This window comes from Hylobates moloch, unplaced genomic scaffold (genome assembly GCF_009828535.3).
Source record: "Hylobates moloch isolate HMO894 unplaced genomic scaffold, HMol_V3 SCAFFOLD_10, whole genome shotgun sequence".
NCBI lineage: Eukaryota > Metazoa > Chordata > Mammalia > Primates > Hylobatidae > Hylobates > Hylobates moloch.
Genome location: NW_026652285.1, coordinates 50,883,075 through 50,907,993, shown reverse-complemented (window position 1 = coordinate 50,907,993; position 24,919 = coordinate 50,883,075). Strand labels below are relative to the sequence as shown.

At 37.7% G+C, this 24,919-nt stretch overlaps 1 protein-coding gene across 1 annotated transcript in view; it reads left to right on the top strand.

Annotated features, from left to right (window-relative positions):
- Nucleotides 1–24,919, top strand: part of GNAQ (G protein subunit alpha q) — a 320,250-nt gene that overhangs the window by 217,921 nt on the left and 77,410 nt on the right. Inside the window, exon 3 of the mRNA XM_032164343.2 lies at nucleotides 8,780–8,934. Within this exon, the coding sequence (XP_032020234.1) occupies nucleotides 8,780–8,934 (155 nt within the window). The remainder of the gene's footprint in view (nucleotides 1–8,779; nucleotides 8,935–24,919) is intronic.

The window sequence follows — 24,919 nt, the reverse complement described above, 5'->3', positions numbered from 1 at the left end:
GTGTCATGGTAAAATACTGTATGTATTAAATTAATAAACTAATGGACCAGAAATATTCTTAGAATAGTTATGGCTTACACATAAATCACAGTTGTATCCAAACAAACTGCAATAATCTATTTATGAGTTTCATCTCCTAAATGTACTTGTGAAATAATAGTATAAATAATAGTATTCTGAACTAATACCAAAAGGTAGTTCTATGAAAATATTTGAACTGAGATATTTATGTCTTTCCATTTGAAAAACATAATAGAGTGAGATTACTTACCATTCAGCAGACCTTGTTCTAAGCTTACCAAGTATCTTAGCCAACAAGAGAGACTGTTTCTGAATTAAAACTATTAAGGTCTACCAAGAAGAGCATGATTGAAAATATTAACAGTTTCAAATTTGTTGACCTAAAATAGTTAAGGCAATTTTTAAGAATATTACAATTCTATTAAATAGTTAAATATATGTCAATATTGAAAAAATATAATTCTCTGAAGGATGATAGGGACATGATGTTAGAAAGAGATATGGCTAAGAACATGACTAAAGTACATGAAGGTACCAAGAAAAGTATTTCTGCTCATTTTTTACTTTAAAATCTACATTGATTTATCAAAAGTTTATATTTTAGGAAGAATTTTATATTTGAAAAATTTTTAATGCACACACTTCCTTGAATAATATCAATGTAATAAAATAGATCTGCTGGTCAATAAATACTTCAAAGACATACAACATTGATATGGTTTGGCTCTGTGTCCCTACCCAAACCTCATCTTAAATTGTAATCCCCACTTGTTGGGGGAAGGGCCTCATGGGAGGTGATTGAATCATGGGGACAGATTTCCCCTTTGCTGTTCTCATGATAGTTAGTGAGTTCTCATGAGATCTGATCGTTTAAAACTGTGTGGCACCTCCCACTTCTCTGTCTCTCCTGCTCTACCACGGTAAGACGTGCTTGCTTCCCCTTCACCTTCCACCATGATTGTAAGTTTCCTGAGGCCTCCCATTCATGCTTCCTATACAGCCTGCAGAACCCTGAGTCAGTTAACCTCTTTTCTTCGTAAATTATCCAGTCTCAGGTAATTCTTTATAGCAGTGTGAGAAGAGGTTAATACAAACATTAACTGTTTTGGTAGCCTTTTTTATACTCAAAAGTGTTAGTAGACTATAACTATATTATTAAACTCTCAATGGAAAGTTAACAGTTTCTCAGCACTGGTCCAGGTAACTTTTTACACTTCTTATCTATAATATTTTCAAAATTTGGGTCTTTATTTAAAGTGACAAATTATATAACTTACTCCAAAAAAAACCATGCCTTGTAGGATGTGAGTTACTTTCCTTGCCTTCTTCCTACTTAAATTCTAGGCCAGGCGTGGTGGCTCACGCCTGTAATCCCAGCACTTTGGGAGGCCAAGGCGGGCAGATCATGAGGTCAGGAGATCGAGACCATCCTGGCTAACACGGTGAAACCCCATCTCTACTAAAAATACAAAAAATTAGCCAGGTGTTGTGGCAGGCGCCTATAGTCCCAGCTACTCAGGAGGCTGAGGCAGGAGAATGGCATGAACCCGGGAGGTGGAGCTTGCAGTGAGCCGAGATGTGCCACTGCACTCCAGCCTGCCAGCCTGGGTGACAGACTGAAACTTCTAAATGCTTCATTACTCTTTTTCATAGGATAAAGAGGTATTGTTTTTGTTTCTTTATTTTTATTAATGGAACAGTTTCTTGCTCTGTTAAAGGGGCATTTAAGCAAGGTATTCTAAAAGCTCCATTCCTTCCCCAAGATTCTGGGAAAGTGAGCCTTTCACTTTCAGTTTTTCCTAACACAATTTCTTGAATGTCTGAAGCTTCAGTGGTCAGATTTCATATGGGATGTTCCAGAAAGATGATATTCCCTATGTAAGACTCTGAAATTCTTGGGAGCATTTGGGCCTTTTTCTTTTCTTTTTTAATCAAAGAGCTTGTTCTTTTTATTTTTTCACCTGTCTGAATTTTACCAACTGAACAGGGAAATCTTCTTTATCTGTTTTTCCTGTTGTCAAATAAAATAAAATCCCAAACCAGCAGCAACATACTCCTCTGGTTAATAAGATTGTAGGAGCACAGACATTACAAAGGACTAAAATGATTAGGCTTTTTCTGAGATATAATATCAGGAAATGAACTACATAACATTATGTGATCTCAGAAATGAAGATGATATGAATCTATAAAGCAGGCATTTACCTATTATGCCAGAGTGGGGAGAAATCAGTCAATGAGTTGTTTTGTTTGTGTAAAATCAACCTACAGTTGGTTGTTCGGGGTCTCAGTCTCTAGTCAGTGTTTTCAAAACATGATTTAATGCACCAACAGTCTCGTCAACAGATCTGAAGGCAAAAAAAGCTTCCATGGTCAAACAAGTTTGGAAAATTCAATAATATCCCCAATGCTAGGCTCATGGATTTATAGCACCTTTCTAGGTAAGGGCCATTGCCTTTTTATAACTTCTGTGTTTTGCAGCACAGACCTCTGTTTGACTGTTTATAACCGTTATTCTCCCCATTCTCTTACTTTGACTTCAGAATCCATTTGTCAAATAAATAACTATTAACATTCCAATTAACTTAATTTTCCATTAACATAATTAATGTTCCTCAGATATTCTTTGAAAGTAGTCATACAGACCATACCCTAATTGTTTTGAATTTTAATGAATATGCAGACCTTTAATCTCTCTTTTCAATTTTTTTAAATCAACTGTGACTTTGTATAAACTCTCTGAAGATAAAACTAGTTTTTTTGGTGGTATTAATAATGCATACATACACACACACACACACACACACACACACACACACCCATACTAGGATAGTACAACATCGTAATTATGAAGATAATAGTACAACTTCAGAGAGTGCAAAATTTTAAATTGTACCCCAAGATTTTATAGACCTGAAGGCAATATTCTTTGTAATGGAATCATGTAATTATATCAATCAGCATACTCTGAAAGTGTTTGATGTAGGTTTTGTCGTGCTGCATCAAGCATCTGACCTACAATGTCATTGATACTGATAATTATGACATTACAGACAAACATGAAAAAGGAAAATGTTAAGCAAAGAACCAAATAGAAGAATATTTACATGAAAAATCGTAGTGGTAGGGCCAAGAAAGAGATTGAGTTCTTTGAAAAGGAAAAAAAAAATATTTTAAACAATAAAGGAGGAGTATTTCCTCTACCCAAGAAGGAATCCCCATTCTATGTTAGAATGAGCAAATAAAGCCTATAGGCCAGCAAAACCAAAAGGAGAATTGTAGTTCCAGCAAATATTTTTTGGGAAAGACAATATAACTTATAGTCATTGATTACCTTGGTGACCATAATGGAGATTAAAAATAAAAATCTAATGATAGAAGAACAAACTTAATAATGAGTTAATAAATCAATTTGTGAAGTCTTAATGAAAGGATATCTGGCAGTTTAATAAAGTTTCTTCTCTAACATTGTAATCTAGAACATTGTATTTAACATACATTCTCTATTGGTGTCTTGTGTATTGCCTAACACATGAGCGATAAATATTTGTTGAAATAATTATTAATGGTACTTTTGAGATACCACAAGATTTCATAGTAATTATAATATTTGTACTAGGCGTTTTAGAAACATCTCTTTTACTTTTCCTAACAGCCCTACAACAAATTGTTCCATCTTATAGATGAGGAAACTGAGGTTCAGGAAGGTTGAGTGACTTGTCTAAAGACACAGGGCTGGTACATGACAGAGTTATTATTGATACCTGATTTGGTCTCAGGCTGTTGTTCAAGTTCTTCCTCTTTGCTACTGTGTTTCCCAGAATTACTAATTTGAGATTCAGTAGTCTCCATCTAATGCCAAGTTTAAGAAGGACACAGAAGCTTAGCAAAGAAGAATCAGTAGGTCCTTACCACTTAAAGACTCCACACAGAAGATCTTTCGTTTTCATGAGGGGCTTCAAAAGGCTGTGTCATGTAGTAATTTCTAATTTTGCTGAGCCACGTGTTGAATCATAAGTGTGGAGAGGCTGTTTTATGGGAGTGAATCACTCACAATGAGAACCCAGCCATCAGCAGTTCAGTATGACTTTGCTGTTCTTTGTCATTTATGCGGTAATGCTCAGAAAAAGATACAACAACAACTGTCACTCTGCGTATAATGCGCCTGAAAGAAGGTCAGCTGTTCAGGTTCTAATGAAGTCAGAAAACGTGAAACAGTCTGATAAATACAGTTCATGTCCAAGTTTTCTGCAGGAGATTTTATGCTAAGCAGTATTTGCAAATTTGAGAACTCAGAGATCTATTATCCAGTCAGGGCTTCCAGACTGTAATTTCACATTTGAGCAAATTTAGGCTTCAGTGACTTTCCCAATGTCATAAGAATCTAGTAGGTATTTGTACCATGGTTTATATTTTTTGTACTATTTTTCCTTTTTTTTTTTTTTTTTTTTTTTGCATTTTAAATAACTAGTAGCCTTAGGTGTCTGGCTCTTCCTTCAAGTATTTTATATGTGTTCTGTAATCTATCCCTTTAAAATAAGTGCTATTATTACCTCCATTTAATGGATTTTGAGAGGGAAGGAATTAGGAAGCAGAGGTTGAGGATGTTAAATAGCTTGTACAAGATCACAGTCAGCTAGTACTGGGTGGAAGTGGAATTACAACACCAGCAGTCTTGTCTCAGCATCCATCATTTCACTCTGTACTTCCTTTGAGCAGAAGAAAACAAAACCAAAAAGGCTGAGGGTTTTTTTTTTTTTTCCACAATCCATTTAGGAGTTTGTGATTTTTTTCTTTAGAGTCAAGTGCCAAAAGGAAATAAGCACTTAGAAAAAAAGTAGGAAGATGTGTGCTGCAGTTCAGAATTGAGATGAAATCTCTGATATTGGCCTGCACTTTTTCTGATTTTGAAGTCCTCTGTGTGTGTTGGGCATCCCTTCAGACAGAGCAGGCCTAATAAGCTGGAAATTTGTGTCTAAGAGCTTCCACAAATGTGGAAGTTACCATTTGGCTTTCTACTTCTGGGTAGGTGTGACATTCCAGTCTAAAGCCGCCTTCAGCTGTTAATGAGACTTTGAAAATCCTTCTAAAGTGACTATGAGGTCTTTTTCATTTCACCTAAAGGCTTGGCCTGCTGTGGGCCGGGTAAGACCCACTTTGGTAGGACCTCAGTTCCTCCTTCCCTTTGCAGAAGCAAACATGGAAACATCAGCACATCTAAGATTTACCTGAATTTTATGACTACTGAATTCTGAAAACAAGACATTACCACATTGGCACATCTTGCGGTTTCCATGTGGTCTTTCCCTAGAATTCTGCCAGAGTTCCTGAGAGTAGCTACTTAGTTCTCACAATGTTCCCTCTAAGCCTTGCCACCAGCTTGCTGAGAATTCTGAAAGCTAGCATTCATCATTATTTCCACCCAGTATATTTTAACTGTAACTTAAAATGAAATAGAATTATATTTTACATTTTGTTGATGTAATTCATTAAATCATACTAGGTATTTTGGGGTTTTTTTTTTGTTTTGTTTTGTTTTTTGTAGAGATGGTATTTCTCTCTGTTACCTAGGCTGGAATACCGTGGCGCGATCGTAGCTCACTGTAACCTTTAACTCCTGGGCTCAAGTGATCCTGCTGCCTTAGCCTCCCAAGTAGCTGGGACTACAGGCACATACCACCACGCTTGGCTAATTTTTCTATTTTTTATAGAGATGGGTCTTGCCATGTTGCCCAGGCTGGTCTTGAACTCCTGGCCTCAAGTGATCCTTCTGCCTCAGCCTCCCAAAGTGCTAGGATTACAGGCATGAGCCAGCATGGCTGGCCCTCCCTTGCTTTCCTGTGCACAATGTTCAAAATAAACAGGATAGTCTATTGTAATTGACTTGTTATTTGTAATATTTGAGGTGAGTTTTTTCCTTTTCGTCATTGTCTTTTTCATTAATAATTGTTTAATTTAGCCTAACTACTTATAATTTTTACTGCTATTTCACATTCGACATTTGGACAAATAGAAAAAAGTGTCTAATTTATCTTCCTACTCTTAACATACTAAAAAATATTGTTTCCACATACAGAACTTTTTTTTTTTTTTTTTTACAAAAAATTGAGAGTATTGCATTTCCATTGGGAACGTTTATATGCACAATTTTAAATATCTGTATATATTTTGTAAAATGCTGTCATACTTTTAAATAACTTAGAGAATCTGAGATGAAAGCTCTTACATAAATGCAAATTATGGTTGATTATATTTGAATCTCATTTTCCAAAACAGCAAGGATGAAATGAAACAACAAAGCTTAGGAGGCAGTAGAAGTGACTTAGAAATTCCAACCTCCGTGAAGGCAACGTAGTGATTGCTCTGTTTTTGAGGGCAATATTCTCTCTTAGTTTTGATGGAGATTGACTTCTGAGTAATGGGTTTATAGCAGAGACAAATATAACTTACACTGTAGAGGTTAATTTGAATTCAGAGTCAACATGAAACTTTTCTCACAAGACAGTTTTGTTTTTTTGTTTTTTGTTTTTTGTTTTTTTGCAGTCAAAAGAAAGTAGCCTCTTTTAACTGTGAACAGCGGTCACAGTTTTTAAAAAGTGCCATGTTTATTTTGTCCATGCTGCTTTTCCTTGGAGGGGTCATTCATCTTCATCTTCACCTGCCAGCTAAATCCTACCTTCTCTCTGACACCTCGTTTGACCCCCTCGGTCTGTACACAGTTGCACTTAACGCCATCCCCATGCAGCATCGCTCATGTGCATATGTAACTGCATTCTGTCCTGTATTCTCAGTTATTGCGTGATATAGTTAAGTTCTTGTTTTGCTCAATGGTACTGGGTGCTCCCAGAGGGACAGTGTCTTAACATTTTGGTGCTCTGTGCATTGTAGATGTATTCATTATATATTTACAATCATACAGCTTATGGCCAGATGAGCTCTTTGGTGATTTGGCTTAATTGCCTTTTCTTATGAACACAGAAAACTAAGTTATACAGAGGAAAAGTAGTTTCTCCTAAAGGTTATGACCAGTGTTATGGGTAAAGTCAGAATTAGAAGTTAGAATTCCTAGTTTTTAGTGTAGTTCAGTTCCTCCCTCCCTCCATCCCTCCTTCCCTTCCTTCCTTCTTTTCTTCATTCCTTCCAACCAACCAACAAGTATTTATTGAACATCTACCACTTGCCAGGCACCTTGCTAGGCCCTGATTATGCGGTGTTGAGCGTATCTTGGAACTTGGAACTTAAACCATGATTAGAGAGAAAGACAACAAATATTACACTGCCTAAGAGGCAGAGCACAGCAGTGGGGATTCATTGAGGAGCCAGTGATGCTCTGTTTTCAAAGGGCGAGTCTCAGAGGGGAACGATGATTGAGGTGGGCCCCACCTGGCATGGGATTCAGGAACAGGACTCCAGGCTGGTAAGATCGTGGGTGGGATAACACGGAAGATTGCCTACACAGGGACTCAGTACAGAAAGCAGCTACAGGGATTCATTTTCCAAAATCAAAATACCAGCAAGAGCTAGGGCTTCTCAGTTACTAGATCCGATTGTCACAGTCAGAACAGAACAAATAAGAAAGGTGATTTCTTCAGTCTTAGTGTGTTGAGCTTCCTAAAACCTTAAGTCAAGATTAGACTATTGGCATGGGGCCCTTCCCACACAAGAGAAAGGAAGGAAGGTAAAGATTGGGAACCAGACAGGGCCTAACATGGATTACATTTATTAAAATTCTATCTGCTTAATACTCTGTGAAATGAATAGTTTGGCTATGATGTCATCATGATAGCCATTCACTAACCTTGTTTAGAAGTTTGTATTTCTATACAAAATCAGGATTGTTTCAGTAATTATCAGCCATCTGCCTCCAGTGTCCAACACAATTAGTTGTTTGTGTTTAGTTGCATATTTATGTATATATACTTTGTATATATATATTGCATTCCATAAACCTTAGTTTGATTTGGATTATTAGGCAGTCATGTATTCTGGTTAATTTGAGGGTTGACCATAAAATATTTTCATTGCAATCTTATTTTTAAAACATTTTAATCTCTCTATCTCTTTCCTGCTAAATGAATATAACCAAGTTATTTTACATTGTTAAAAAATTGAATAGGGTGTACTCAGTCTGGTAATATAGATAAGGCAGATAAAAAACAAATATTTTGAACGTTTGGGTGCATAAGAGTGGAGGGGTAATTGTCATTGTTGTCCAGATTAAATTATTAGTATTAATTGTTCTTCTAATGGTTTTACACCCTGTCCTAAAAGTGAACTAGAGAAGCTAATCCTGATTAGTTGAGGATTCTGATTGAGTTGCTGCTTAGACATACAACATCCATAAGCTGGCTATGTTATATGTTTGATTATAATAAACTATAAACATAGAGGGGATAATTACTCCTGCCTCCTTTTCTTTTAATAATATTATTTTAGGATTATGATAATATGTGAAAATAGTGGTATGTGTAAGCATAACATTCTCATTGTTCTGATGGGAGAGCTGAATACGCCACTTTCCTCTAGTTTCCTCTAATCAATTCTAAGTAGCGTCAAGGTTTACTCTAGAGGGAAAGATTTGGGACTGAGTTCTCTCTAAGAAAAACAAAAAATATGAAACATGACTTTATTGTAAACCAGTTTAAAGACCAGTAAATGAAGGAAGGTGTTACCTGAATTGTATGTAATGTAATATGCAAAGCAAAGAAAATTTGGAAAGTAATAGAGTATTAAAACTGCCTTTTTTTTATTTAAACAGGCTCATGCACAATTAGTTCGAGAAGTTGATGTGGAGAAAGTGTCTGCTTTTGAGAATCCATATGTAGATGCAATAAAGAGTTTATGGAATGATCCTGGAATCCAGGAATGCTATGATAGACGACGAGAATATCAATTATCTGACTCTACCAAATAGTGAGTATCTTTACAGGTGGCCCTATGGATTTTTCTCTTTACTTCCATGTGGAGGTTTTGTGATTATCATAACTTCTTTATTCTGTCCTGTATATGTCATATACGATTAAAACTTTAAAAGCTAGGAAATATAGATATTGAACTTACGCCAACCTCATAAATCTAAATTCGATTATAAAGGACTGGTATCATGAGTCAAGGAGAATATTTCTTTTACTGTTTTCTGTTTGAAAAACAAACTGAAGACTCTAGGAATCTGATTTCACCAACCTATCTCCTCCCCCAAATTGCAAACTAGCAATTCTCACATATGCCATTGTGATTTGAAATCTTGTAATAATAATTTTTGATACAAAATCCAATCTTATTCATGTGCTAGAAAACACCTACACACATTAGAAACTGCAAACAAAAAATATATTTGATTATGCCTTCTTAAAACATCAGACTTCCTAGTTTCCAGTTTTCAGACCCAGAACTTGACTGCTTTCTGAGAGCCACTGTTATGTTGATGAATAGGTTTTCCTTTGCATGAAAATTGCATGTGAGTCTAATTTTGCATACATTCCAGAATTATTTTGTGAACTCTCAGTCAGACTCCTGTCCTGGGAAAGATTTGCATCCTAGAAATCTGTTACTTCTCTAGAATTAAATCTCACCTAACAGAAAGGAAGTAAAGATTTGGCAATCATTGGATTAATGTGATCAATGTAGTCAGCAATGTAGATAACCAGGCACCTGAATAGTGAGTTTTCTTTTGGTAGTATTTAGCCAGGTTTCTGTCTACATTAGTTATATTAATACAGCATCTGCCTCTTGTTTTGGTTCTGGGCAGACAGAAGAATGGGTAGAAAATAATCAGTAACCTTATGCCAGTTCATATGACAAAGTGATCCACTGGATGAGAGCGGGCCCTTGGGGAAAATAAGAGGCCCTGATAGGCTGCTTGACATCACTCAGAAGTGCATGGAACATCTAAGAGCTATATGACTCTCTTTTTTCAGTAAAATTGTCATGCTTTTACTCTAATTCTAGGCATTTGTGTAAGATATGATTCACATCAGCCACAGAAATGTTGCCTGATGAAACTATTTCTTGTATTCTTATGGTAAATTTGAATTATGCCATTCTGAAATGTGACACAATGCTCATGAGCACCATATTTGTAGTATTTAATATTTTAACTAGCATTAACCCCCTTGTGTGCCTCTGAAATCTGTGCTTTTTTCATTCTTCCTTTCATCATTCTTCTTCCACACTTTCATATAGTTCTTCTCATTTCTGGTCTTTCTCTTCTGCTGTCGTGCCTGCCTGCCTTCCGTTCTGCCAGTCTCCCTCCCTCTGTCCTTCATCCCTTTGTTCCTTCCTCCTGGGCTCCCACTATATAAGTTTCTGTGAGTACAGAGATGAAAAAGATGCATTCAGCTCTTGCCTGTTCTAAATTCTGCCCCCTCAACCTTTGACCAGCTGTCTTTTTTACTCCTGCCCCCTGTGTCCTTTTGTTTCTTTCGCCATTTCAGATTCCATCTATCTCCCGATGTTGCTGCTGTCTCATCCATCATTCCCTGTTCCCATTCATTGTGTCTCTCCTGTCTGCTTATTTACCCTCCACCCTCAGCTTTGAATCTCTCTGGCTCTCTCTTAACTCCTCTCTGCTTCTCACTTTGCTACTGTGATGTCTTACCGTAGCCTTTAAAACTAACTCATCCTCCATTATAAAGTTACATTTACTGATAAATTCTTCACCTTGCATCATTTTTCTTCTAACCTCTATCTTCTAACTTTTAGTTTCAGTCTTATCTCCTCCCCTCCCTACCTGGTCTACTCTTTACCTGTCATCTGAAACTTTTCTCCCTACGGAGAGTCCTGCTACTGGGCAGTCAGAGGCCCTCATTATCTAGTAATTATGTGCTTACTAGGGTTACGTCTCCCCCTTAGGGTTTGCCTCCTCCTCCTGGGATAGACCCTCTGAGAGTCCTCTTTGCACCTAGGGCACCTGTATTGGACTATGGATATGTTCTTGAGACAAGACTTTATCATATCTCTGATGACATACCCTCAGTTTAGATTTGTGGATTTCTAGACATGGACCCATTAGTTAGTATGAGGATTGGATGCTGCCATATCTAACTTGCTTAGGGCAAGAGCTCTCCTAGACAGTTTCTCTAGACCTGTCAGTGCTGTGATCCTGGGAAAAGCTGCTATCTTAGATTTCTGTCAGTGCAGGCTTAGTCTACCATAGAAATGGGCACACTCCTTATGATAAAGCAAGACCAAAACGTGGGGCCCTCTAGCACAGGCTGATCTAAACTCCTTCAAATGATTATTCTTTAAATAGTTCTACATTCCCCTAGTGAGAATGAGAATAAATTGATTTTCTAAATTATATATATGTGGGCCAGGCACAGTGGCTTACGCCTGTAATCCCAGCGCTTTGGGAGGCCGAGGTGGGTGGATCACCCGAGGTCAGGAGTTCGAGACCAGCCTGACCAATAGACAGGTGAAACCCTGTCTCTACTAAAAATACAAAAAAAGTAGCCAGGCGTGGTGGGGTGCGCCTGTAGTCCCAGCTACTCGGGAGGCTGAAACAGGAGAATTGGTTAAACCCAGGAGGTGGAGGTGGCGGTGAGCCAAGATCGAGATCAATCACGCCCCTGCACTCCAGCCTGGGTGACAGAGGAAGACTCCATCTCCAAAAATAAAAATAAAAAATAAAAATAAATTATATATATATATGTAGATGTATGTCACCTAAATCTTTTTTAACCACACTTTATGCCGAGGTAATAAAGTGAATTCTAACAACATGTACTTACATTCTTAGACATATCCGTATGTATCTCTTTTTTATAAAAGTAGGACATTTTCCTACCTAAATAATAATACATTATTATACCTAAAATTAATTAAGTTCTTTTTATCACTCTATACCCAGTTCATATTCAGATTTCCCAGATTCTTCCAAAATGTCCTCTAGAGATGGTTGATTTCAGGACTTCACATTGCATCTGGTTGTTATGTCCCTTAAGGTTCTTTTAATCTAGTAGAGACCCATTTTGCATTTCACTGGCATATTCAAGAGATTGGCCTAGATTTGCCTGATTGCTTCTCATAGTATGATTTAGCTTGCTCCTGTATCTCATTGATTTACTATAAACTAGAAGTTACATTTAAAGTCTTTATTAGATTCAAGTTAAACGTTGTGACTAGAATGTATTATAAGTGATGTCGTACACTTGTTTACTCATGGTGGATGAAGGTAAGATTTACCACAGCGTTAGGGTAGTGGCATCCTCCATTATAAAGTTGTATTTTACTTGTCTCTTGTTGTGTTAGTTTGTCACTGAGCAATCTCTAGTTCTTCATCAGCTCTTCCTCTGATAGTTTTATTTCCAACTGATAATTCTTGCCAGATTTAATAATTCCATTGGGATTTGTAAAATAATTATTTTCCTCTTTTATCAGTTGGTCTATCAGTTGGTCTACATTGGCATTCTTCTGCATAGAAGATTTTTATCTCTTCAGCTATTTGATTAATCATCTGAACCGGGACACATTGAGAAAGAGGAGACTGTATTAATAATTATAGTGAAACAGCAGGCAGAAACTGAGACTCTCCAGGACAGGCAGGGACCTGTCACCTTTGGTCACCTTAGCTAAGTGAAACTGAGGGAGGGAGGCTTGTTCCTTCATTTTTTGTAGAATACTGTCTTTACTTCAAAGGGAGTAGAATCAATTTATTCCTGCCAGTTATGTAAGGGGTTGTGTGTATAAACCAGAGTTAACTGGACCCACATTTCAGGTCTCCTCCAAGGATGTTTTGGCACCACCTATACATGAGTGCCCAGGCAGCCTGCTTGGCTTGCCTTAATCCCACTGTGCCAGGAGGCCTGAGTGTTACTTACTTTATTCTTCACCGTCTTAGTAGTGAGCACTTTACATTTTCCTTAGCCAGTAAACCTCTCAACAGAAATAGGACCTGGGCATCATAGAGTCACTCATTTGCCGCTGTGTTCCACATGTTTCTCCAGTGTAATCACAGCAGATGCTCCAGAAACTGGCAAATATGACAGCACTGGCAAAGATGTAGGTCCCCATATGTTAAACATCACTGATTTCCCAGTACTAAAAATCATGTTCACAAATAACTCAGAATAATTCCTTTCTCTGTGTTTGAGATAATTGTTAGCCCTTTTCCTTTCTGACTTTTTTGTGTATATTCCCCTAGTGCATCTTCAGTATATTATCTTGCCTCCTTTTCTTCATATAGGGTTTCTATGTTGTTGTTCCTATCTTTATAATTGAAACATACTTCATTGTTATTCTGGACCTAATTTCTTATTCATTATCACCATCTTACAGAAATATTTCTGAGCTTAGGACCAACTTCTTTTGGTGCTGCCTGTCTCTAGTGGTAGGTCTTCAGAGTAGATTTAGGGAATACTTAACATCTACGTTTCTGGTATTAGGAGAATCTCCCTGCCACACACACCTCCTTAAAGGTTATAGTGTAGTAGCAGTTCTCTCCACAACTCTAGTGGTTGTGAGATTCAGTGCAAGCGACTTAAAAAAATACTAGGAGCAGAGGCCAAGCATGCCTGTCTTCTTTTCTCTCTGATGAACTCCTATTCATCCTTTAAGACCCGACTCAAGAGTCACCCTTTCTGAAAGCCTTGCCCAACACCAGTAACAGTAAGTCACTATGTCTCCTATCTTAACACTGTGTACATCTCTTTTATTTCCGTCATCACATTTACTAAAGTGCCTCTCCCCTCTATCCTCAGTTCCTGACAGCAGTGTGCATGTTTGACTTTCACAAGTGATTGTTTCATGAAGTAATAGATGGGTAATTTCTACTATTTTAGTGACCATGGTATAGGCACCAGTCTCTCTTTGGCTGTTAAATATTATGAAGCTTCAGAGCTGAAGGCATTCAAGTCTTTTTTCCTGCTGTTGTTGAAGGTCTGGGATCTGAAAAGCCTTATCAAAGACAATAATAGCTGCTATTTACTGAATATTTAATATGTGTTAGATTCTGTGCTTAGTCATTTACATGTGTTATTTCATTTAATCCTCAAAGTCACCTACAATGGTAGATAGTTATTAGCATCCCCATCTAACAGAAGAGGAAACTAGGATTCAGACTGAATAATTTATTCAAGGCTGCATACTTAGTAAGTGAATGGAGTAGGAGTTGAATTCAAATTTGCTTATTCCAGAGCCCAAGCTTTTAACCACTGAAATACACCCTCACACAGGATGGATGGATGGATGACAGACAGACAGACAGACAGACAGATAGATAGATAGATAGATAGATAGATAGATAGATAGATAGATAGATAGATAGATTGACAGTTTTTAGATAAGATAGATGGATAGATAGGTAGATAGATGAATCAGTAGATAAATACCTATGATTAGGTGTTTTATAAATCACTTACCATGAAGAACAAATTAATCTTTATCAACATTGTCTACAGGTAGTTTCATATTTATAAAGTCAAGAAGGAAAATTATATAAAATTGACTGGAAAACAAACCCAATAGGTTTTTGGTTATCATTATGAAAACTTAGCCATGTTTAGCTAAGCAGCAGTTATCCATACTAACATGGAAGATGTTCTAAGTTACAGATAATTCAGAAATGTTATTTCTTTGTTTTAACCTACAGTCTTTATCTCTCAACCCCTCTCCCCCAAAATCCAGCCAATCACTTTTTACTGGAACCAGTAAGAAGGACACAATGAAATGATTTGAGCTTCCCTTCTACTTTGATTAGCCAACTTGCCTGTCATAGTAAGTAATCAGATGACTCAAGGGACAGGCAGCAATGATAGAACCACGGAGATGGGAAATTCCAGATAATGGATAAGCAGTTGTGGATACATTTGCAATTGGCCTTAATTTGGTGAATTCTTCCAATTCTATTTAATGAAAGAATAAAAAGCATTCTAAGATCCTACGGAATTTTGTAGATTACTTTATTAAATTTTTTGTTATTGATAAAAAGCCTGAAGGCTCTGAAAATGATTAAAGAGCACAAAAAACAGATGGTTGTAGGTTCACTTTTTTTCCCCTAGATTTCACCACCTGCTTTAATATACTGAGACATCAGGTCAAATGAGTTCACTGCCTACAGTACCAAAAGCTCCCTGACATTAGCCAGAAGGCACAAGTCTCAATCACATTGGCATACAGTGAGAAAAGGCCTCATATGCAGGCTTTGGCTAGTCTGCTGTAGCTGTGTTTGCCTTAAGAGACCAAATAATTTCTAATCTTACTTCACCGAATTCCCCTCCAGGGAGTTAGGTAGATCAGACACCTTCTTGAAATTTCCACATGATCCAGAGCCCATAAAGAACATGAGTAGATTGGCTTTTTGGCATAAGTCAACATTGGAGTTTGACCTTCTAAACACATGCTTACATTTTTTGAGTCTGATTATGAACTTGTACCAGCATATTATGTGCCATGTTGAATTTAACAAAAGGCATTCCAGAGATAGGGTAACACATCCACCTAACTTAGGGCCAGTCCTTCTTGAAGAGGAAGTACCTTGCTAAGAAGTTGCTGACTGATGAGTCAAACACTTGTACTCCAGGGTATATTGGTTTGGCCATTGTATCCATCCTCACTTTCCTCTGATAGTTTAAGCCTACTCCAGGCTTTTGAAGACCATTGTATGGTGAAAATACTAGGTCAAGGTCCAGCTGGAATTCCCTCTGCTACTCACTACCTCGGGGACATTGACTAAGTGTCACTTTCCTCAGACATAGATTACATGTGATGTGTAATCCTTAAATTCTCCTCCTAAATTCTGAAGTCCTTTGATTCTGTTGCAGTTGACTCCCTTTATCTGATAAGTCATTATCCTATGCAGTCAAATGAAAACCTGGCACCTTAAAATTTACTTGGAAATGTAATGAACAGAGAAATTATTCTCTACATGATTAAATTACTAAAAATGCTATCTTTAGCCAGCTCAGAAGAGGACATTGATCTTGCGTATGTTTGCTCTTTTTCAGAATGTCAATAATAATACAAAGTGTCATTCTTTTCACTTGAGTGACATATTTAATTCTCTTTGTGTTTTGTTATCTAGTGGGCCACATTTTCCAATCTTTGGTAAAACAACAAAAAGCCCTGCATTTGTCTTCCTCAGTGAACGCTGATGATTCTAAGATGTGGTCTTTATTATTCCCCTTTCAGAATGCTCTTGAAGATAAAAAGATAAGGCTTAGATATGCTTAACTCTACTCTAACCTTCATTACAGAGAAGGAACAGGAAAAAGGGCTGGGATTAGCCCCAGTTTATCATTTGTTCACTCTGCCTAAAGGGCAGAGTGGATGTGGGCAAGTCAGTTTGCTGTTTGCTCACATTTTATCAGGACATTTATTTGGACTTTGAGTAGTTTGGCCTCTTCTTTGTAGGCCTTTCCACAGCCTTTACTCAGGATGATGATGTGCCTAGCTAAAGCCTATTACCATAGAACAGGGATTAGCAAACCTGCAGGCCAAATTTGGCCTGCTGCCTATTTTTATAAATAAAGTTTGGTTGGAACATAGCCATGCTCATTTGTTTATGTATTGTGTATAGCTGCTTTGGACCCAACAGGAGAGTCAGATAGTTGTAACAGAGATCATATGGTCCAAAAGTCCTAAAATATTTATATTTACTATGTGATTTTCATTCTTACATACACACAAATTCAAACCCCTCTTAGAGGTGAAGAATGATTATTAAAACACAGTAGCATTCTGCTTATGCCATTTAGATAAAACCTAGTTTAAGGCTCTGATGCTCTGAATTAACCCAGAGATATCTTTTAGAGTACTGAGTGAAGCAATGGCCTGCATTTCTTCAGCAGTCCTCTAGAAATACTGCTTTGCACAATGAAACGTGTGGTAGGACGTGAGCAACAGAAAGTTCTAGATCATATTTCCTAGACGTACCACTAAATGCCACACAAAGAATGTCTAGCATAAAAATGGCATGAATGACCAGAAATGTTCATTGAGTTGATTTGGCTTCTGAGTGCAAGTATTATGTGTCATGTGCGCTTGACTCGTAGTGTCTAGTATGGTATGGTGGTATGTTGCAGCTGATGAGAGGGTTTCATAGGATTTAGCAATCAATTGAAGCAGAGATAGGAGTGACAGTCTTTTGTAAGGGGGCTAATAGAACATGCACATGATTAGAAGACAACCCCATCCCACTTCCAGTCACAGGGGAGCCAAAGAATCTTGCTGTCTTTATGTAACCCGTAAGGTCATTCAGCACCTTTTTTGACTCCCCACCTCCCAAGAAGCCTTGCTGACTCTGGTATTCTTGAGTTCATTATCAGGTTAAAGTCTTTTTTCAGTTTAAAATAGTGAATTGAATTTTGATTTATAATTAGTTTACGTTAACTCATGTTAGCATGACCAGCTCTCCAGACCTGATCATCCTTGTCAAAACGGAAGTTCTAATCTCATAGAACCAATATCCAAATTAAGGTGACATAACTGACATGACCATGGGAGACCCACTTAAATCAGTATGACCTATGTATTGCTCTTTGCTCTTGGCTGCAATCACTGGAAGCTCTCTTTTGACCCACATTACATCTGCATTGTAGTATGGTTATTTATAACACATTTTTCTTCATTGCCAGACTATAATCTCCTTGAGGACACGATTTGTGTCCTTTTTTCTTTGTAGTTAACGCTCAGCCTAAGCATAGTGCCTAGCTTATTGTAGACTTTCCATAAAAGTTGTTGAATGAATGAGTGATAGAGGAAAAAGGAAGTTCTGTACTTTTCCTAATTTCTTATCTGTCTCTCCTTTTCTGCCTGTTTAAATCCCATTCTGTCTGCACGGAGTAACCCATCCCCACCTCTACTGCACACTATTCTCCAGTGAGTACAGTTCATAATCATCTCTCCCTTCCTATTGCATTCATCATTAGCAGCTCACAATTTGGCACTTAATTGTTTCTTAATTGATTCATCGGTGCTCTCTTTGCTTCACAGGTAGCCTGAAATCTCTAAAGGCAAAGAAGGTATTTTAACGTATATTGTGCCAGTTCTCTGTGCCAATCTCCCTCCATCTAACACACTGCATTAGAATTTAATGTATAACAGATTCCCAATAAATATGTGTAAATTAACTGAATTAAGCATCGCCATCCAATTTCAAGGCAGGCAGACCAGAATTAAAAAGTAATCTTCAGCTATTTCTTGATATGTTTTAGAATTGTGTCAAAATTAACCAATAGCTTGGAAAGTTATCATATATAAAAGATGAATAAATTAACAAAGCCAAATAGGCAAATTGAAAAAGACTTCCTTCTTTCTTTTCTCTCTTTCTCTGTCATTGCTATTGTTGTTTTGTTTTCATTTTCAATTACAAAGTTGATTTATTTTTTTGAGCACTACACCTGAGAATCTATTGCTGTGAGCCCAGCCCTGGCCCTGGCATCTGTCTGGCAGACACTTAGTTGCCTGGCCCTTTCCCTATTTGGCACTAGTGTTCTCTTTACGTCAGACTTTCAGATTCATAAGATAATGAAACTATTTATCAAATGCAGTGATAGAATCTTTTTAGGAGATATTTAATTTAGTTTTAAAAATCTTACTTTTCTCGATTGGGTTAGTTCTTTGGTAGAGGGAAATTGAAATGCATAATCTCGAAGCCTTCTCTTTTATCCTCCAGAGTGGTCTCCCTTGAACAGCTTTCATAAATGGTAGGATTATAACCCACCTGCTATCACTGAGGATTTGTTTTGAACCTGCCACTTTGTATTAAAAGCAAACTTCTTGGCCGGGTGCGGTGGCTCATGCCTGTAATCCCAGCACTTTGGGAGGCTGAGGTGGGCAGATGACGAGGTCAGGAGTTCAAGACCAGCCTGACCAACAAGGTGAAACCCCGTCTCTAATAAAAATACAAAAATTAGCCGGGCATGGTGGTGCGCTCATGTAATCCCAGCTACTCGGGAGGCTGAGGCAGGAGAATCGCTTGAACCCAGGAGGCAGAGGTTGCAATGAGCCAAGATCATGCCATTGCACTCCAGCCTGGACGACAGAGCAAGACTCCGTCACAAAAAAAAAAAAAAGTAAACTTATGAACAAAATGCCTGTTAATAAATGCTGCACATCCTTGAACTCTAACATGTATGTCAGGTATCAAAAAGGAAAAAGGAAGGTTGATTTGCTCTCTGCAAAATGAGCTTTTTAGGAGATGGAAGTGTTTGTGGAGTGAGCAATCTTGTGCCGCTAACCATCCTAACCAGATTACCAGCCAGGCTCCTGTCAGCCACAGGATTTGCCAGATGAGGAAAGGACTAGAGTAGGTTATGCTACCAAAACCTCTCCTTGACTCTCCCCTCAGGATACCAGTTTTGCAGAACTGTTACTGCTTCATTTGTTTTTGCAGGTCACTTTACAATTTTTTTTCACTTTTTTCCTTTCGACCTTTGTGGTCATATAGCAACTGCACGATAACTGTGTGTTTCTGATTTCTCTTTAGCTTCCAGTGCTTTTGACAGTGTCAGATACCATCTCATGGTATGATCTACCTTTCAACTCCCCAAAGACTGTTCCTCTCACAATGAGGTCTTAATTTTTTTAAATGAAGTCGACCTCGTTTTTCTAACCTTCTTTTCAATAATTAAAAATGTGAAGACCTACCCAGAATCATTTTCTGTGCCATAACTTCATCTTAGTATTTGACATGAACTGCAAATTTGTTATAAATGCAGCCTCTCCATAGGAGGCCCTTACATAGGGGTCAGAGAGCTACCCAACCTCCAACACACACCCCGTGTCATGCTACATTGAAAGCCCCAAGATGCTATTTCATTTATCCTATCTGGTTGGATTTGCATGAAATTTCAGAGATTTCTGTTCCTACTTAACTATCCACAGGTACTTTTTGCATTTTGGTGTAATTACTGAGGGTTGTATGCCTCTAACTTTAATATATGTATTTAGAGTCAGGGTCTTACTATGTTGCCAAAGCTGGAGTGCAGTGGTTACACCCTGAAACTCCTGGGTTCAAGCAATCTTTCTGCCTCACAGCCTTCCAAGTAGCTGGGACCGTAGGCACATGCTGCCACACCTGGCTTATAAAATTTATTAATGCTAGCTGTAATGTGGTATGTTTTATCTGCCAGCTCATATCTCTAAATTTTAATTTTTTGTTTCCTTCATTTAAGAGAAAAAGCACTTGAATTTTTAATTTCTGTGCTATTCTTGGTCTAGATTTCAGTTACTCTTCCAGTCATAGGTGGGGGGGGGGGGTGGTTCTTTTTAATGTTAAAAAGAGACTTTTAAAAATCAGTTTTCATTCATATCAAATGGGAGCATAAATTAATTTGAACACCTCAAAACTGTTATTGATAAAATGTCAAAATTAAGGAACAATTGGAATCTCTTTTTAAAACATATTCAAGAGAGAAAGTGTTATATGTAATATTGATTTGGGCATATTATTTTAGAGAAGTTGAAGCTTCTGTCATATATTTTAATCATTTAAAGTATTGGATTATGTCCTGTTTCTGAATTTATTTTTCTTCTGCCAGAGATTATCCTGATGTTCAGCGTGTAAAGAATTTATCTGTTACAAGGTGTAAACTAATGGGCATGATTTCTGTTAAGTCTTTCATGCAGTGCAGCCATACTACACAGAAGAATGTTTTGAGGATTATCACCAAGGACTAGAGATTGTTCGAACAGGTTCCCAGAAAGTGACTGTATCCAAAATATACAAAGGTTCATTTCATCTGTATAAATCTCACCATTCTTGTTTTTATGTAACCCTTATTTCCCCACAAATTGATAAACTCCTTGCAGGTAAGGATCATATCCAGCGAATCTTCCTATCTGTAGCATCTATCATAATGTCATGGCCAAAATATGTTGTTTAATTCCAGATGACTCTGCATTTTGCTTATGGTCAGAAAGGAATCATTGAAACATTAATACACAAGTGTCTTTGTTCCCTCACTTTTCACTGAAAACCATCAAAAAGCTATTTTTTCCATCAAGAAGATTGTATCAGAAATGTCTTGTTAATAAAGTCCCACCTCCTCAGTTTGCACTGTGTTAGAATGCTAAGGCCTGAAAGCTTGAAACAGGTATAAAATGGACATAAACATTTTGTCATTCTCTAGCCAGGACCTAAAGAATAGCAAGAAGCAAATCTACTAAATGAAGTTAAACAAATAATGCTTTTTCTTTCTGTGTTGTCTTTGTCAGAGACATTTTTATTCAGAACTTGGTTATTACATGATGCAGGCCAGTAATAGCCAAGAGAAGTAATTTCGTAAGGATGGATAGCTAACAACCTCCCCTCTCCTGTGTTTTTGCCTTTCTAACCACTACAGCACTTCCCATAAAATAGTTTTAATTTGGATCCATGCTGAGCACCTGCTGTGCTCCAGGTCCTTGGCTAAGTGTTGTTGATAGAGCCGTGGACAAAGGCACTTGTGGGCCCTGACCACCGAGTATGAGGGCCATAGCTAACTGGGCAAACAAGTGGAAGAATATTGAGTTCGGGGTTTCTTTTTTTAAATAAAATTATAAATTAATAATTTATAATGTCTCAGCACAGTGAAAAGTCATTGAATCCCCATGGAGGGATTGGAGTAAGGTGGGTTTAAGCAGCTAAATCTCCCATTTTCTAACATGAATAGCTTGTCTCCTAGATACTTAACAAGCCTTATGTAAAACATGGGAGCTTCCTCTCCCTGACATCAGGAGTCACTGCCAGATACTTGTTACACATACATTGCCTTGGAAATGTACCTGTGCCTGGCACCATGGCAACACCCTTGAGAATGACCTCGATAGCCACTCAGAATCATTCCTACAAAAGAAATTATGGCTATAATTAACTCTGAATTTACAGTATAAATTTATTCAGACCTCGGTGTGGTTTTCTTTTTAAAAGGTTGAATGAATGGAATAATTTAACATGAACCCATCCCTCATATTCCACCAATTTTTTTTTCAGAATAGTAAATGCTTCAATGGAAAGTACAATTCAGTTAAGAGATTATTTTATTACCTTTTCTCAGTATGTGACGAGGACCATCAAATGATGATGTTCTACTCTTACCATGCTAGCACTCCATTTCTAGGGGAACAAAGTTCCCTTTTTCCCTAGCAAATGTGAAATACAGAGTGTGCTGAATCCCTGCTCTGAGTCCTGTGAGCCCAGAGTGAGGGGGATTGCATGGGATTGGGGGTTATGCGGGCAGCAGCTCTTTGATCCCTTCTTGGCAATGAAAAATGCAGGGGCTTTTTGTTTTTTGTTTTGTTTTTGTTTTTGTTTTTTTCAGACAGAGTCTTACTCTGTTGCCCAGGCTGGAGTGCAGTGGTGCCGTGGTGGCTCACTGCAACCTCTGCCTCCCAGGTTCAAGCGATTCTCATACCTAAGCTTCCCATGTAGCTGGCATTTCAGGTATGCATCACCAAACCCGGCTAATTTTCATATTTTTAGTAGAGATGGGGTTTCGCCACGTTGGCCAGGCTAGTCTCAAACTCCTGGCCTCAAGTGATCTGGGCCTCCCAAAGTGTTAGGATTACAGGTGTGAGCCACTGCGCCCAGCCAAAAATGCGGTTCGTGGTCTATAAATTTTACCTGCTTCACAAATTGTCTGTAACATATCTTCAATCCTGGTTAGCTTCCCAGATTTTACTCTAGGAGAAAATAGTTTGTATGTCTTGTTTAGTTCGAGGTTTTGTTGTTTTTCTTTGCCTTGTTTTGAGTTTTTGTTTGGCTTGGTTTTTGGTTCTAGATGATGTATGTTGCAACTAGCAGAGCTAGATACAGTTCCTCTTAGTCTTGTCTTTTGTTAAGCTAGATTAATTTAACTCTTTCACCCCAAGCAAAGTGAGCCTTTCTCTCTTATCATTCAACTGAGGCAAAGCAAAAAGAATGGCAAGCAAAAACTGTAGCTTCCTTTTAAGTTAACCAGAAATTTATGAAGCATCTTTAATGGCTGTTTCTTTGCTGTGAACTGTGTTGATACCTGGGCAATGAACAGACAGAACAGAGCCTGGCAGGCAGCAGGTGCTCAGTGTTAGTTGTTGCTATGCTGTTGTTGTCATTCTCTGTGGTCTGTATACTGCCATTGAAAAGATGAAGAGGAAAAAGTATTCTTGGCAAGTATGAGTGTCTTGGATATTCAGTTCAGTACCCTGAACTTAGGAGTGACACCACTGACAATTTTTTTAGGGTAGCCTCTAACCCCTTGTAAGTGAAAAGTTTTCTAGTGGCAGGTGTGTGCCTGATTCCATCTTATCCAAGCAATGTGACAGGTAATTTCCCACTTCATGTGCTGATTCTTTAAATTCTCCTGTGCTAACACTCATCTGTGCTTTAGTATGGAGTGGCAATGAGTAATCTGTTAGGTTCATTTTCAGAAAACAGAAAACCACACTTTCCCTTTACCTCAGGAACACCACAGCACCTTCCATTACAAGAATTAACAGCCCTCTGTTCTGACCTCTGTGTATGGCATTAGGCGAGTAGAGATGGTTTATCAGGCAATTTATTTCTGAGCAGCCTTGCCAGTGGAAATTTAAAGTTATTTGATTCCTCTGAAATAAGTTTTTGTATACAGTAGTTAAATGGTGAACTTGTAGATTTCAAAATGGACATTCAGGTTTTTCAAATCAAGAAGCTGATAAATTATGAAACTCCATCCATACAGAGTAGCTATCTGATTTTTTATTTATGATGTGATGAGCTGGTTTATCAGTAGAGTGAAATACAGATCACTTCCCAGAACATGGGCTCGTTAACTCTTATCAGAGGACTCCATGATCATGGCAAGATATTTACTAAAATTCTGGGTCTAGTCCATTTTTACGTTTCCTTTCTGTCTTTCACACCAGCATTCTCCCAGCCTCCCTCTATTTTTCTTCCAGCCAGTTTTATAATGATTGGAGATATCAGGCTGGTTCCTGTTACTCAGTAGAGAGCTGATTGCCAGCTAGAGAATCATCAGTGTATCAGGGATAAGGCCCCTGGAATACCAATTAATTGATTTGCAATAGGAATTTCTGGGCTGATACTTTTTTTGTCTTAAAGAATTGATAACACACCTCCAAAGAGGCAGTAATTTTATTTCTTTGTTAAAGTCAGATTTAATCCTCCTCCTTTATGATTCCATGAATCTTGTAGATTTAACTTTTTTTTTACATTCAGTTTCAAATTTAAGGATATCATTCATACAGAAATACCACTAGTAAGAATGCTATTTCAATAATGATAAAACTAAATCTCAGCATAGGAAATCCATCAGTCCATCCAACACATATTCATTAAGTACTATTTGCCTGGCATTCTTTTAGGAACTAAGGCAGAAATAAAGATGGGTATGTCTGAGTCCCTACCCTGGGTAGGTCATGTCCACTGAGTATTTGTTATTGCTCAATTATAACATGCTATTCACAAGGCATTCCTTGTTATGTATCTCAGAACTCACCTCTTGTTTGTGGGTATAAAGAGTTGAAGATCTAACCCCTTCCATTTCTATTAAGGGTCCCACCTTTTCTTTAATCTCGTTCGTAAGTTAGTTACTTTGTGCGTATACTTGGTAGTTGTGTGTTTTGAAACCATGTCTGTGCCCCATGCTTTCCAGGACAAAGGAGAACACTGTTACTCTTTGAAATCATGAAGATACCACTCAATTCTATCAAATTATGTCATTCTCAACATTTCAGATTATTTTTTACACTTTGAGAAAATGAAACATGAATGGAATAAAAGATTCTTGACATGGCAGAATTACACTGATGAAGAACATATGTGTGACTGCCAAGGGTGAATGGAATAAAAGATTCTTGACATGGCAAAATTACACTGATGAAGAACATATGTATGACTGCCAGGGATAACACAGGTAGTGATAGAACAATTCTATGTCCTGATTGTGGGGGTATTACACAAATCTCTACATATAAAATCTCATAGAACTAGATAACCCCCCAT